The sequence below is a fragment of the Calonectris borealis genome, chromosome 3 (genome assembly GCF_964195595.1).
Source record: "Calonectris borealis chromosome 3, bCalBor7.hap1.2, whole genome shotgun sequence".
Classification (NCBI taxonomy): Eukaryota; Metazoa; Chordata; class Aves; order Procellariiformes; family Procellariidae; genus Calonectris; species Calonectris borealis.
The window spans coordinates 102,101,620-102,116,466 of NC_134314.1; the positions used below are offsets into that span (position 1 = coordinate 102,101,620).

The 14,847-nt window shown below is 38.4% G+C and overlaps 1 protein-coding gene across 6 annotated transcripts in view; it reads right to left on the reverse strand.

Moving 5' to 3' along the window:
* BICRAL (BICRA like chromatin remodeling complex associated protein) overlaps positions 1-14,847 on the reverse strand; it is a 45,350-nt gene that overhangs the window by 8,428 nt on the left and 22,075 nt on the right. For 5 of the 6 annotated variants that reach the window (XM_075146950.1, XM_075146954.1, XM_075146951.1 and 2 more), the window contains 5 exons: positions 12,893-12,941; positions 8,917-8,965; positions 8,766-8,834; positions 2,869-4,569; positions 963-1,062 (listed from right to left, as the gene is read on the reverse strand). In XM_075146950.1, the coding sequence (XP_075003051.1) occupies positions 963-1,062; positions 2,869-4,569; positions 8,766-8,834; positions 8,917-8,965; positions 12,893-12,936 (1,963 nt within the window). In that variant the 5' untranslated portion in view covers positions 12,937-12,941. The remainder of the gene's footprint in view (positions 1-962; positions 1,063-2,868; positions 4,570-8,765; positions 8,835-8,916; positions 8,966-12,892; positions 12,942-14,847) is intronic. The other variant, XM_075146955.1, reaches the window with a different exon arrangement.

A 14,847-nucleotide genomic window follows, 5' to 3' on the forward strand; every position in this document is an offset into this window, starting at 1 on the left:
CCAACAATTTACTGAAAACTATGCAGTACATTTTATCAAGCTTTTCAATACTAACCCTCCCTCAAGCATATAAACCGAATGCTTCTAGAGCTCCTGAAAGTATTTAGACAGCAAGCATCAATTTTTTTTCTAGATTTTCTACATGGGCAGACTTCCTCCATTTGCCGTGCTCAGGAATTCAAACAGCATCTTATCAGCCATGCTACATTACAACCAACACAAGAATTTATTTTTTTCCCCAAAAAAAACCCATACTGTGTTGATCGTAGAGAATTGCCTGGACAGCTTGCACGTAACAGTACACAAGGGAAAAAAAAAAGCAGGCAGATTATGGGACCTTATTCAAAAGGGTTACTTATGTACAAAGAGAACATGAAGGTTACTACGTTTTTCTGGTTTTGAATATATTGGTTTTGTTCTTTCAGTAGCATGGTGCTGCTTGAAAAGCCCAGTATTTTGCCATGAACAATGCATTAACTATTCTAACTGAAAGTGACACATTCAAAAACAAACTGAGTGATGACAGCCTGCACATAACCTTGTAATCACTATTTTTCTTTCCTCTGTATCTGAAGCAGCCATCACAAGAGAGGGTCTAGAAGTTTCATAGAATTTTTAGCAGATGTCCATATTTTGAAAATGACTTATTTTTATTTTCCTAAGCTGAAAAAAAAATTAGAAAAAAAGAAAGAAGGTACAATTTTGGATTTCATAGAGGGGAGAAATAATTGCTTATTGTGGAGATTCAACTTTTCACTCTACAAAATGCCATGGTTGGGAAAAATAAAAGTACACATTCAATACTGAAAAATTTAGTTTGCGTTCTTCTAAAAATAAAACTCTGATAACCTTTAGGACCCTATCAGCATGAGCCATCAATGCAAGTCTGACACATCGAAGAAGAACCAATTTATGTTGCTGGAGAAAATTAAGAAAATTATTTTAAAAAGACCTTAGTTGACCTGATAGTGTGTTGCTCAGAAGACTTGTTAGCTGAGGCTGTCTCAAATTATCCTGTGTCTTCAATGCAGAAACTGGTGATGTCTGGTTCATAGCTTTTTTCTGTGCCACATACATTAAAAAAAAAAAAACCCACAGTCAAATATTTACTGAAAGCTTTAACAAACAGAGGAAAAAAGCACAAAAGGCAACTAAAGTTCAGCTCTATGCATCCTTTTTCAACCTCAAACTTCTAAGTGGTGAAATTTCAGACATCTCAACTCCTCCTAAGTGCAAGAATTTTACAAAGTAAATCAGAGAGGAATAGAAATTACACTAACAGTACAAATACACACCAGTTACATTCTAGAAAAACCATGATTTACCACTACAAGTGGCCCTTCGAAAGCTCAGCTTTTCAGAGTCTCAAAAATGCAAGATGACTAAATAAGCTGTCTCCACAACAGAAAAAATACACAGTGGAACAAACCGTCCAGTCTTTAGCGACTAAATGATACATGGTTTACGATACAGTACAATACTTAAAATGCAAGTACAAACAAACTAAAAAGATTCTAGTAAACAGTAGAATTTGTTCTCTGTAATTCCCATTTTCAGCTCTGAAATTTCAGCACAAAAACAAAATGATCTTTTACAGCAGTAAGAAATATTATGCTTTTATTACTGCTGAAACTCACTGACCCAGCACATATCCTACAAATAGGAAGACGTTGTCACACGAGGCGAGAGAAAGGCAGGCCTCAAATTACTCACCTGCAAACAAAATGGTACAACCTATGCTAGCAGTTTTGGCGAAGACTAAAAATGTGGTTCTGCAACATGTTCGCCCTTATTTTCTAAATACACATTATTTTCCAAGACACAATATTTCATTGCCCATTTTGGTCTTGGTTAAAAAAATCCATCAGACCTTTGGGAAAAGACAAAGATCTAAGATAATTAGTACAATAACTGAGACAGTTATTACCAGTATTTTATAACGACCAAGAAAAAAAAACAAAAGCAAAAAAAGGACAGAAGTAGAATAATAGCTTGTTGCTAATTGTGTGACAAGTCACCGAGTTAAATATTGGCAGAGTTTGGAAGTTCGCTTATGAAAACAGACAAGCTTGAGTTGAATATATACTGCAGCTGCATCAACTGGACAAAAAAAGACCAGTTCTCACTTTAAAAGTAAGTTCAGAAATTTTTTTTAATTATTATCTAAGTAGACCTCTTCTTAAGAGAAAATGTTTTTTAAATGTTATGCTTTTACAAACTGCTTTAAAAGGTATTTTCTCTTAAGGATTCTAAGAAATCTTCTTGTCTTGTCTTTGCTTCAAATTTGAAAGCTTCTAACTGCTCCAGACACACACAACTACAGTGGGCAAAATGCCAAAAAGGTTAAGTTTTAACAGATTAATTTTGTATGGTAAATAACAAAGAGAAACTCAAGAAACCTTTTCATCCGAATTTGAGTAGGTCAAACCTTGAAAACACATGCATAGTTTTTAGTGAGGTCAAAAGACTTGTTAAGTGCTAAGAAGTACCCGAGCCTTTACATCTAGCTCTACAGTAAGATTTTCAGGAGAGCTCATAGTCGTATAATCTTACAATGTCCATTCCTTTAAATGGGAGTAGAATAGATCAGTGCTAAGAGTTCTGAAAATATTACTATAGATCACCAACAAAATCTTCTGAATTAATAAAAGTGAGACTCATTCATTCGGGGATAGACTTTAGAAAATACTGAGTGAAATGACGTCTCTGGGTTACACTAATTTTCAGCAGTTTCCACAGTATTTTTAACAATACAAACTAGCAAAATTAATGTTCTCTGCATTAATACCAACTTTAATACTTTGCTAAGCAGATTTTAGCATAGCTTAAAAGCATTTCTTTGGCTACATTCTCAAGCAGATTTCATACCTGACCAAAAGCAAACTGTTGTTGTGTCACTCCAACTGACGTGTGACTAAAGGTGCTGATAGATTTGGAAGAGGATGCTGGAAGACGATGCGATGCACTGACAGGAACTTGAGTTCTGTTCTGCGTGAGCTGATCTCCAGTAAAGTTTCCTCCTGATGCGACAGACTGAACTGATGGTCCCAAGCTAGAATGTACTGAACCAGAAGAACTTGCAACAGCAAATCGATTAGAAGCTGACATATTTGAGACTGTAGACTGCCCAGGTGACATTGTAGTAAAACTCGATCTACCTTGAGAAACATTAGCTTGACTGGGTGACAAATGCAACACTGTTGGTGACGCCTGCTGCAGTGGCACCTGTCCACCAACAATTTGTGAAGTTCCGTGATTTACTATAACTTGGTTTCCAGGAGCTGTGAATGTCTGGCCGGAAACAAGCTGAACAGCTGTGTTCTGATTATTCAGCATCTGTCCTGAATACGACTGGTTGGCTCTTAGCATGTTTGTAGAGTTCCTGTTGAGCATTACATGCTCAGCAGACACTTGGCTAGGAACCAGCTGGGAAGGCTGAGTCTGAAGAAGTTGTCCATTTATGGCCTGGACATGATGAACTGAATTAGAATTAACAGACAAACTTGTAGGTATGAGAAACTGGTTTTGAGGTGCATGAGGCTGTCCCATAGGAGAATGGATAACAATACTACCTCCAGCATTGCTAACTGTCTGAGGTGTAACTGATTTTCTTGTATTTTGTTGATTAACAATATTAACAGACATATGAGGACCAACTACTGAACTCTGAGGTGAGTTTGCAGAAGCAAACGGAATCCCTTGCTGTACATGATGTTGCTGTATTCCCAAGTTATTCACATTGTAAGCAGTCTGCTGACCCATCTGGATAGGCTTTGGTTGGATATTAATGGGAACTTTGTTAGAGTTTGGTGCCAAACCCCTTTGAATGATGATATTATGGACAGGCAATGATGTCTGAAAATTTGTGCTGTTAAATGGAACAGTTACAGGTTGTGCTACTGGACTTGAATTTGAGTTACCAAACAGTGAGTTACCATTTGGAGTTTGTCTATGAACCAAGAGGCCACTACTCATGTTTGCAGGTGTTTGTTGACCATTGCCTTTCAGTATTATCTGAGATCCATCAAGGTTATTAATGGTCATCATGGAAGGTTGATTACTAAATGAACCAATTAGCTGTATCTGCCCAGAACCACTAATCTGGCTGCTATTAGACAAATGCTGGCTGGGAACACTAATTCCGACATGTTGCATAAAGCCATGTTGCACACCGACTGTATTGCTTGCAAAAGATGCTCCAACAGGTTGCTGTACCACTTGAGTAACTCCTATAGGTTGCAACGTCTGACCTGAGTAATTAGAAACATTAGAAGCCTGAGTAAAGGATGCTGATGAAGAAGGATGAAGCTGAGCTTGTGCAAACTGTTGGCTAGAACCTACACTGGCATCCAAATATGCCTCTTCTGCCAAAGTCTGTTCAGTAATATTGGCCTCCTGCAAGGACTTCTGAAGAATATCAAAAGGCTGATCCTCAGTAAGATCAGGTAAAGGAGAAGATACAAGTTCATCTTCAAGAAACTGAAGGCTACTGGACAGCTGCAGTCCATCACTAGGCCCCTCTCCAAGCTGACTGCTTACACCTTTTACAGACGACTTAGGATCAGTGTTCTGAAATGCAAAACAAGAAATAAATCATTTTCAGAAATTCCAAGCTCTACCTTGTTTCCCCATCAAGCTTTTTTTCATGCAAGCAGACTTTCTTTACAAAATTATATTCGTTACATAGTATGTATATAAGGTGACGTTCATCCCATACTGTGGGCCAGCATAAACATGTGCGTCACATCCCACTCATGCCCTTGTAACAGACTGCTGGAGACACTACTCTCCTTTCATTTCTCAAATCTCCCAATTCCACAGCACTCAGCTCTGCAGCTGCACTGTTTCAAGAGGATGTGATATGCTCTTGAAGTACCATTTTCCCTTCCTCAAGCTGAGCACTGTATGGACAAAAGGATAAAAGAAAGGAGGAGTGAAAAGACCTCCACTGTAACTCAATTTGGGGCAAGGTTTCAGTAGCAACAGCAGTAGCAGGGAAAAGGCAGGAGAAAGCTGCTCTTTCACTGACTTCGTCTAGCAAATGAGATTCATCTCCAAATTCCTACCAATATTTCTATAGTCACACAGTGCAAACTAGTGACCATTTCATAAAGTTAAGGAATTACACTAATTCTTTGTTTAGAAAAATTTTACAAACAAAGCAATAAGAAACAATGCTAGAGACTTTGTGTTTATGCTAGCAAAAATATTATGGAGAACTATAAACACTGAAACTACAGCAAATATTAAGTGGCACTTTGAATGAAAAAATCCTTCAAATCTACATCCGTAACTACTGTGACAAGGAAAATCAGAACCTACTTTACTCTGGTCTACTGTCAATAAAATTTTCCTAAAACAAAACTATGTCCAGAAACTCTGAACAACACAAGTACCAGGTTTCTACATGTGGAATGACAAATTTAAATGCATAATACTACTTACAATAGTTTTAAGTTAGAGTACATCTTTCTAAATTGCAAAATCGTATCTCAACTATTCAGAGACAACATCCAGTTTCTTTTCAGGTCAGGACAAATGCAAAATGTGGGTGTGAAATTATCAGTCACCTTCATACCCCAAGCTTCACCCCTTGAAGGTCATAGACACTTGTTTTCACCTCATATAAACAGTGTGAAGATGCTGCAAGCCATGATTATGCGAGAATGACGCCACCTTAACTTCAGTTCCCCAGGCATATTTATTCAGAATTTTACCCCAATCTGTTCCTGAATCAGCTTGTGTAGTCTATGAGACTTCGGTCATGTTTTAAAATATTAAGAAATTGTTCTTAAAATTCAGTAAAGTATTTTCAAAATACAATTATAAAATTACAGTAAACTTTTCTACATTTAATGGTAACAGATGGAATTAAACTAGTACTTAAATGTCTTGATGACTGCATCTCATGAACACCTAAAATTACAAATAAGGTTCTCAACTGTACCTAGCTACCATCAGGCAAAGCAAAAAGGAGCCACTATCCAGGGTGTTATTAGGACTCATAACTGTCAGGTTCTTGTGGAGAATTCCTTATTGCATCTGTAACTTGTCGCCAGTGACAATGACCAATCTGAAATCTTTCATGAATATGTAACTTAGAGGCTCCAGTTAATGCTGTTCCAGTTAGTACTAATACAACTATTACCACTACTACTAACAGCAATAGTAATAATAAATAATATTACATGCAATCAAGATTAATAACTTCAAACGCTCCCACTGGAATGAAGAATCCCAAGTTTCATTCCCTGCTCCCAGGACTGCTTAACATCCAAAAACAATTTCATGTGCATAAACTGGAACCAGGGACCTTCCAAGTTAACATCTGAATCACTGCTGCCCAGACTCAGAACAACCACGCAGAACACCATACTCACTTCAACAAGAAATTAGTCCCTCTGCAACTTCATGAATCTGTTTACCAACAAGAGCCTTATTCTCACTGGCTCCGTGAATATTCTGCTCTCTGAAGCTGCTCTACTATAATAGGAAGGTGGAAGCAGTCAATGAGTACTACCCAGGTAATAGGGCAATGGCTAAGGAACCTTCTCATGAGGGTTATAACAGAGACTGACGACCACCCAAGAAAACAAACCTGGAATCAGCAGAGGTGGTATGCAATCATTCAACTCGGGGCGGGGGGGGAGAGGGGAAGAGTGGACACTGCTTTCTTCTCCTTCAGTCAGGAGGAACTTAATCTTGTTTGCGTTAGGTGTCGGCTAAGCGTGCTTACCAGCTGAAGCATTGAACCCTTGACACTGAATTTGTAAACTCTGCCACTGAAAGGCATGAGACAGGCATCAAGACAGTCAATCCTACTTCGTGGTAGCAATTCTGACTACATACAAAACCAGAACTTTCAGTATCTTCAAAAATTTAACAAAAAGCTCAGAAGCTTTTGACTTTTCAGGTATCTTACATTATAAGTAGGGACTGTGAAACCATCTATTTATTTATATTTTAGATATTCCTTGTTCCTTCACAACGCACTATAAGAATCTATCTTTGCAATCAAGTCGTTCTTCACTTAGGTCAGCAAAGGGCTCTCATGTGAGGGAGGGAGGGAAGAAAAGATGGCATTGGTATTCACTATGAAGATACAAAAGGATGAGAACAGAGCACGAGAGGAACAAGTGCTGGAGAATGAAAATACAGTAAGCCATCTTAGGAACACTAGAAATTCCTGCTCCTCTGATCACCTGCCTTCTAGATAACCTACACCCGCAATCTCATATACCAGAAAGCTCTTTTGGCTTTCACCAAGTATTTTTGTTTCTCCCAACTGCTACTTCCTATGCAACAATCCCACCTTGCCCAGAATCTCCCACCCCCTCTCAAAATTACTCCAAAAATTCACTTTCTGAAAATACACCAGAAATACACTCCTGACTCCTGCCCCCCTAACTCGTGCTTATCAGAAGAATCTCTACAAAGAACAACCAGGAAGTCTAGGCTATGACAAGTGCATGTCATATGTCACCCTTTTTTCCCCATAACCTCATTTTTCTTAGGATGAGTCCTCAAAACCCACTCCTGCCATGTTGCATACAGGAAGCTGCTATCCAATAATGGCTAGGCTGGTACCAAGTTGAAACCACTGTTCCTGATTAGCTGAAAATTGGGCACACCCTATTACTGTTGGTACCCCACTCTCCCACCATTATCTCAACCAGCTTATCTGGAAAAAGAACTGTCACTCAACATACGTTTCTTCTACAATATTTAATAATGATATTGGAAGGGAAGGACAGGGCAAACACTTCACACTGCTGTGGCTACAGAAAAGTCACTAGTTCTCTACGCACAGATAAACAGTTTTCAGGATTTATTTAAGCCAATTATTTAACAGCCCTACACACCTACAAGCATATCCACGTATCTGTTAGAACATGGGACAGAGTCAAAACAATACTACAACAGAAAGAGGAATTACCAAGGAAACCCTACTCTATGTATTCAAATAACTAAATTGTGGGATGAAGAATTCAGGTTTTTTTAAAAAACACAGCAATGAAATCAAAGAAACATGGGTCAGAAGGGATCTCTGGAAGTCATCTAGTCCAACCTTCTACTCAAAGCAGGACTACTGCCAGCATTAGAGCAGATCAGCCTTGGCTTTATCTCCAAGGATGGGGATTCCACAACCTCACTGGGTAAAACTTGGTCCAGGGCTGCAATACACTCCTGGCAAAGAAAGAATACTGAAGACTACTTGCAACACCTAATGAATGTAAAGTGACTTCCCTAACACTGAAGTTACAGGAAGGAAACATCCCAAGCTAGCTATTCAGTCTGAAGAACAAAAAACCCCCATTCATTAATTTAAAAAAATTGCTAGCTCAGATTCTACTTAGAAATAAGAAATAAAATCATCCTAACATGTAACATACATAGGAAAAGTATGAATGACTAACTTTTAAGGTCTACATTTGAGCACTACTACATCTACAATCACTAAAATTATACGTCCAGTTTACTGGAGAGAATTACACCAGAGAATATTTTCACTCCTCAGCAAGCTGGTTTACGTCTTTACGAAACACAGTCCAACAGTGCAGTATCTTTTGATTAATTCCCCACTGAAAAACAACTAAATACTTAAAATATTAACAGCATGAAGTGGTTCTATGTTAGCATTTGGAATTTTCATATGAAAAGGGTCAAACCCACATCTACTTCATTCAGTTTTATAAAAGCCAAATAAAGCCACAACAGAAGCATGCAATCTCAATACAAATATAATTTATCTCCTGACCACTTACATTGGAGTTGGCGAAAATTGAATTTGAGTTGGCTACAGAATATTCTGCATTAGTTAAGTCTTCATTGCTCTGGTAAAAGACAAAAATCATGTTTAAAAATAATATACTCAACGAAGCTTATGTATGTCTAATACACAGGAATGCTACTTACAGATTTACTACTAGGTCCATGTAGAAAATAATTCAGCGCCTGTGGGTCCCTTAAGCAGGGGGGGGAAAAAAAAAGAGTTACCACTTTTAGGAAGCCCTTTCTGCTAATGAGGCTAATTTAACTAAGCCAGATACTGTATTCATATAAATCAGGTTTATAGTAAAAACACATTTCTTTCACTGACTGCAATGCAAAGCTGAAAGTTTATACCATCTGAGGATCTGTGTTTCTGTATCAGCACAATTTTCAGCTGTTGATTGTATTTGCTGTCATTGTACCAAGGCATTTCAAGCAATAAACTATGTTCATCACAAAATTTTAGTTACATTCTACTTTACTTCCCTTTATGACAGTATTACTCATATTGTCTTAAAACAAACAGCATTTTATGACAGCACATAATACAAAACCTAAGGAAAAAACGACCAAGTAACATGAGAACTACAACAGGTACCATCTCTTCTACAGAGATGAACTATGTATTCTGCCTGTTTAGCTAGTGTCTAAGTCAATACGGTATTTACAAACCTGAATCTTTAACATGTTTTCTGCCACCCTTAACGTAAGTTAACAAAAATACCCCATTGAAAAACCTGAATCTTTAACCTGTTTTCTGCCACTCTTAACATAAGTTAACAAACACTTATGCTTGCCACAGTCCCTTCACTGGGAGAAAAAAGCGGCACCTTTTCCAAGTGAAATCAACCACAGAAATAAATTATTAAATATGATGAAATACAATTTCAGTATATTTCATTAACTTAGCACTACCACTGAATAAAACTCAGATTAATAATGTGGTCTGACAGAATGAATGTTGGAAATTCAAACAAATCAAAAATACATTAACGTAACTGTACATACAGACCAAGTAAAAAACATTAAAAGGTTGTGTTACACGGGATTATTTTAATACAATTACACAGCATATCCCAACATGTCCGTTAACAAGAAGAGTAAAATGACATGGTGTTTTTTGATTTTAAAACATCTTTATTGATTAACAAGTAATAATAAAACATTTTTGAGAAGCAGGAGATTCTCATGTAAAAAAATATTAATTCTCTCCTTCCCTCTTGATCATCCTAGAAAATAAAGAGGGAACAAGTTAAAGATCTTTCAGGTTCACAACTAGTCTTCTAAAAGACTACAAATACACAAAATACACAATACACAAATACACCTCTATTCCTTTTTTTTTCATTTAGAAAACAAACTGCATTCACATGTTTACAAAAGACGTGTTAAATCGACAGTACTTGGCAGGGACTTTATGGTATAATTATGCTTACCACATAGAAGTGGTTACATATATTTTCCAACGAAAATGTCATTTTCATAGTAGATTACATTAAATTTCAAGAATTAAGGAGAACAGAACACATGATCTCATATAGGGCTCTATCACGCTTATGAGTTTTATTGATAAATAACCAGGCCGTTTAATACTAATTACACTCAGTGGCTTTAAATAATGAAAAATGTAAATAAAAATGAAGAACACTTCATCACCTTAAATATTGCCTTTAGTAAGGAATTTTAGAAGGCACTTACCAAAATCAAAGCTCAGATGGAAAAAAAAATGCTGTTTTCCATTCTTCTAGATGCTTAAGACAGTAATTGCTGCCAGCAGCAGGAAGAACACTGTAATTTTTCATACAAACACTCATCTGTATAAAGAGCACTTCATTTTCTGAACCACCTGTGAACTTGTACCAGGATCCTCGTGATTCATGCTCATGACAGGGCACTTAATTGTCCCATGCAGTCAATTATCATCTTTATGTTTCAAGCAGGATATTTTTTCATATGGCTACAATCAGTAATCTTGCACAGTATACTTCACGGAACATTACCGTGAGCCATTACTGACAATGCTTTTGCTATAGCATCCACAGAGTAACCCCCAAATTAAAGCAGCCACTGTTGTGATATTTTGTTTTTTCTGAAGTTAAAGTTCTTACTCGTTTTGCTGGAAGCTTTGAGTGCGTGAGAAAGGCAAAACGCCTATTTATTTACTACATTTAAGACAGCAAAAAATTCTAGTATGAAGCGGAGACGATCTTTTGATAGCTGCTATGAGACTGATGTCGTACTAATTTCTGGCAGAGTTTGAACAAAGTATCATATATTAAATGTTTGATTTTCTTCTTGTTTTAAATGCATTATAGCATATTATCTATCCTTGAATACTGATCACGAATGTTAGACAAAGGAAGGTAACTTGTCGCATATACAATCCACAAAAATCTTGTTCATGCTTCAGCTATCCTAATTATCTTTTGAGATTCCCATATGGAATTATAAACCTCCAAATAGAGCTGTAATGGAAAAAAAACCAAAAAAAAAAAAAAAGGACCATTTAAAATCCCCAATTTTATTAAAATCAAGTGTCTTTGAGCAAGAGTTAACGGAGTTAAATCCAGTTGGCAGCCGGTCATGAGTGGTGTTCCCCAGGGCTCAATACTGGGGCCGGTCTTGTTCAGTATCTTTATCAATGATCTGGGACGAGGGGATCGAGTGCTCCCTCGGTAAGTTTGCAGACGACACCAAGCTGGGCGGGAGAGTTGGTCTGCTGGAGGGTAGGAAGGCTCTGCAGAGGGACCTGGACAGGCTGGATCGATGGGCCGAGGCCAACTGTATGAGGTTCAACAAGGCCAAGTGCCGGGTCCTGCACTTGGGCCACAACAACCCCAGGCAATGCTACAGGCTTGGGGGACAGTGGCTGGAAAGCTGCCCAGAGGAAAAGGACCTGGGGTGCTGACTGACAGCTGGCTGAACATGAGCCGGCAGTGTGCCCACGTGGCCAAGAAGGCCAGAAATAGTGTGGCCAGCAGGAGCAGGGAGGTGATTATGCCCCTGTACTCGGCACTGGCGAGGCCGCACCTCGAATCCTGTGTTCAGTTTTGGGCCCCTCACTACAAGAAGGACATGGAGGTGCTGGAGCGTGTCCAGAGGAGGGCAACGAAGCTGGTGAAGGGCCTGGAGCACAAGTCTTATGAGGAGCAACTGAGGGAACTGGGGTTGTTTAGCCTGGAGAAGAGGAGGCTGAGGGGAGACCTCATTGCGCTCTACAACTACCTGGAAGGAGGTTGTAGCGAGGTGGGTGTTGGTCTCTTCTCCCAAGTAACTAGCGATAGGACGAGAGGAAATGGCCTCAAGTTGCACCAAGGGAGGTTTAGATTGGACATTAGGAGAAATTTCTTTACTGAAAGAGTGGTCAGGCCTTGGAACAGGCTGCCCAGGGAAGTGGTGGAGTCACCATCCCTGGAAGTATTTAAAAGAAGTGTAGATGAGGCGCTTAGGGACATGGTGTAGTGGGTATGGTGGTGTTGGGTTGACGGTTGGACTCGATGATCTTAGAGGTCTTTTCCAACCTTAATGATTCTATGATTCTATGAAAAGACTTGCTCATAAATTCTTGTTTGTTGTGAATACTTAACAGTACTGAGTAGCAATTCTATTTTTCTAACATTTTTATGCAGATGCATGTTATTAGTAGAAATTAAGTATTTATAATTAAGAAAAGAATAATTTTACTTTTCCCTTTAAAATACAAGCATAGTATTAATAAAGTATCTAGTTCCATTACTCAAAAAATTGAGATCTTTATTTTTACCTTAATCAAAAAAATCAGTTCTTCGCAATGAAGTTTGTAACAACATCCCTAGTAACGTGCTTCAACACTGACCTGATATTACCACTAGCTGAGAAGAGAATCCAACCTCCAGGCACACTCACTCCTTAGCTCCTCTTGAGGAGAATGCCAGCAAGTGGACTGTCAGCTAGCATACACTGGGATGGAAGGCTTTGTGATACACACATCTCCACATGGAGGAAGTGAAGCATAGCTACTCATTTCATTTGCAAGTCACTTAGTCTTGAGACAATACTGAGATAGAATCACCTTCCGGAAGATGATTTTGCAAAATTATTTTTCCCAACTTTTCTGAAAGAATTGCTTAAGAAAACTTACCCAATAAGATCAAGGAGACAGGATTCATCGTCGTCATCATCCATGACAACTAGAACAAAAAGGGAGAGGATGGATATTTGATACGTATCAGACAAAAGATTGCTTTCAACAACAAAACCAATTTAGAATATCTCAATATTTTTTATTATACAATTTATGAAGTTGACAGATGTCTCCTATTGGCAAAGTTCTTAAATAAACCTGCACCTTCTACAGAGGTCCACTGATTTATCTCAAAAATCAAATTCAGTCACATGTAATGATATACAAAATCCCATGCAATGTTTTACCATTTAGGGTTTTTTTTAGAATTTTAAATTGGAGAAAGACAAATGATTAACAAAACTGATGAAACAGAACTTCTACGATTTAAAAAAGTAGTAAAAAAAAAAAAAAATCAACACTGAATGCAATCTGAAGACTCCAATTAAAATGCTTCTATAGGAATTTACTCCCAGCTCATCCCAGTGAGGGAATAACCAAACACTACAGAACCTACAAAGACTGTTACAAATTAGTGGCTATAATACTGACCAGCCAAAAAGGTAAACAAATTTAGGTCATGACAGTGCTGTTACAGGCTAGGACCAAAACTATAGCCAAGACATTACAAAGCATTAAAAAGAACACTATTTTCTAGCATACCTTTCTTAGCTATTGCTAGTGACAATATGGCTACTTCCAGCTTCTCCTCAACAATATTCAGAAGTGTACTTAAACAAACTTGTCATTGATGGTACACAGTTCTGACAATCCTTTTAACAACGGGTGGGGAATTAATTTGCATTAGCCAAACTGAATGTAAGCATCCATTCATTGGGTACAGAGCATTTTTAGCCTCACAATATCATGACCACCAACTCTCTTATGCACTGCCTACTCGGTCAGGTGCTGCCTGTACCAAGCACGTTCCACCACTCTTTCCTCCGACCGCTGTTCCCTCGAAGCTTCTGTTTGCATATCCTGGTTCCCCTATTCACCGTAACTCTCAGAATGTCATCTGAGACTGTACCTTCTCCCTTTCCCTGTCAATAACTCTCAGGACCATTTTATCCTCCCTTATTCTCTCTCTAATGATCCCATCTAATCCACCAGTTCAATTATCAACTGATGCTAGCATTTCCTAAACCTCTTGGTATCCTGGCTTCCATTTCGTTATCCAACCTCATCTTCACAGTACCTTCTAATTACATCAAATTGATCACTGTGCGTTCCATGCTTGTTTTTTTCTCAACTTCCCTTAAAAAGTCTGCTATCATACTCATCCCTCAAATTTATTAATATAGTTTGGGCTTTAATTCATTTTGCTCTATCTTACTTCTTGCCAAATAGAAACTTACTCTCCCTGACCAGATCCACACGAATCATTCTTCAGGCTCGCTCTCATACAGATCTCTGTAATGATTAAGACAATGAAGGGACTAGAGCGTCTGTTATACAAGAGGCTGAGAGCACCAGGTCTGTTCCACCTGGGGAGCAGAAGGCTATGGGGGAATCTTATCCATGTGTGTAAGTATCTGGTGGGAGGGTGTAAAGAAGACTGAGCCAAACTCTTCTCAGTGGTATCCAGTGAATGAACACGACACAAGGGGCACAAATCGAAACAAGGAAAAAAGTCTATTTAAACATAAGAAAAAACTTTTTTTTTTTTTTTTTTTAAACTCTGAGGGTAGTCAAATACCAGCACAGGTCTTCCAGCAAGGTTATGGAGTCTCCATCCTTGGAGATACCCGGAACCCAGCTGGACCACAGCCCGGAGCAGCCTGCTCTGGCCAAGTCTGCTGTGAGTAGGACATCAGATGAGGTGATCTCCAGACCTCCCTTCCCACCTCAGCTGTCCTGTGATTCTGTAACCTCTTTCCTGACAGTTTTCTATACTCCACTGATTCTGAAACTGGTTTATACTTTAGACTAGCAAAGGGTATCCTGTCCTCTATACCGCATAGCCTCACTCA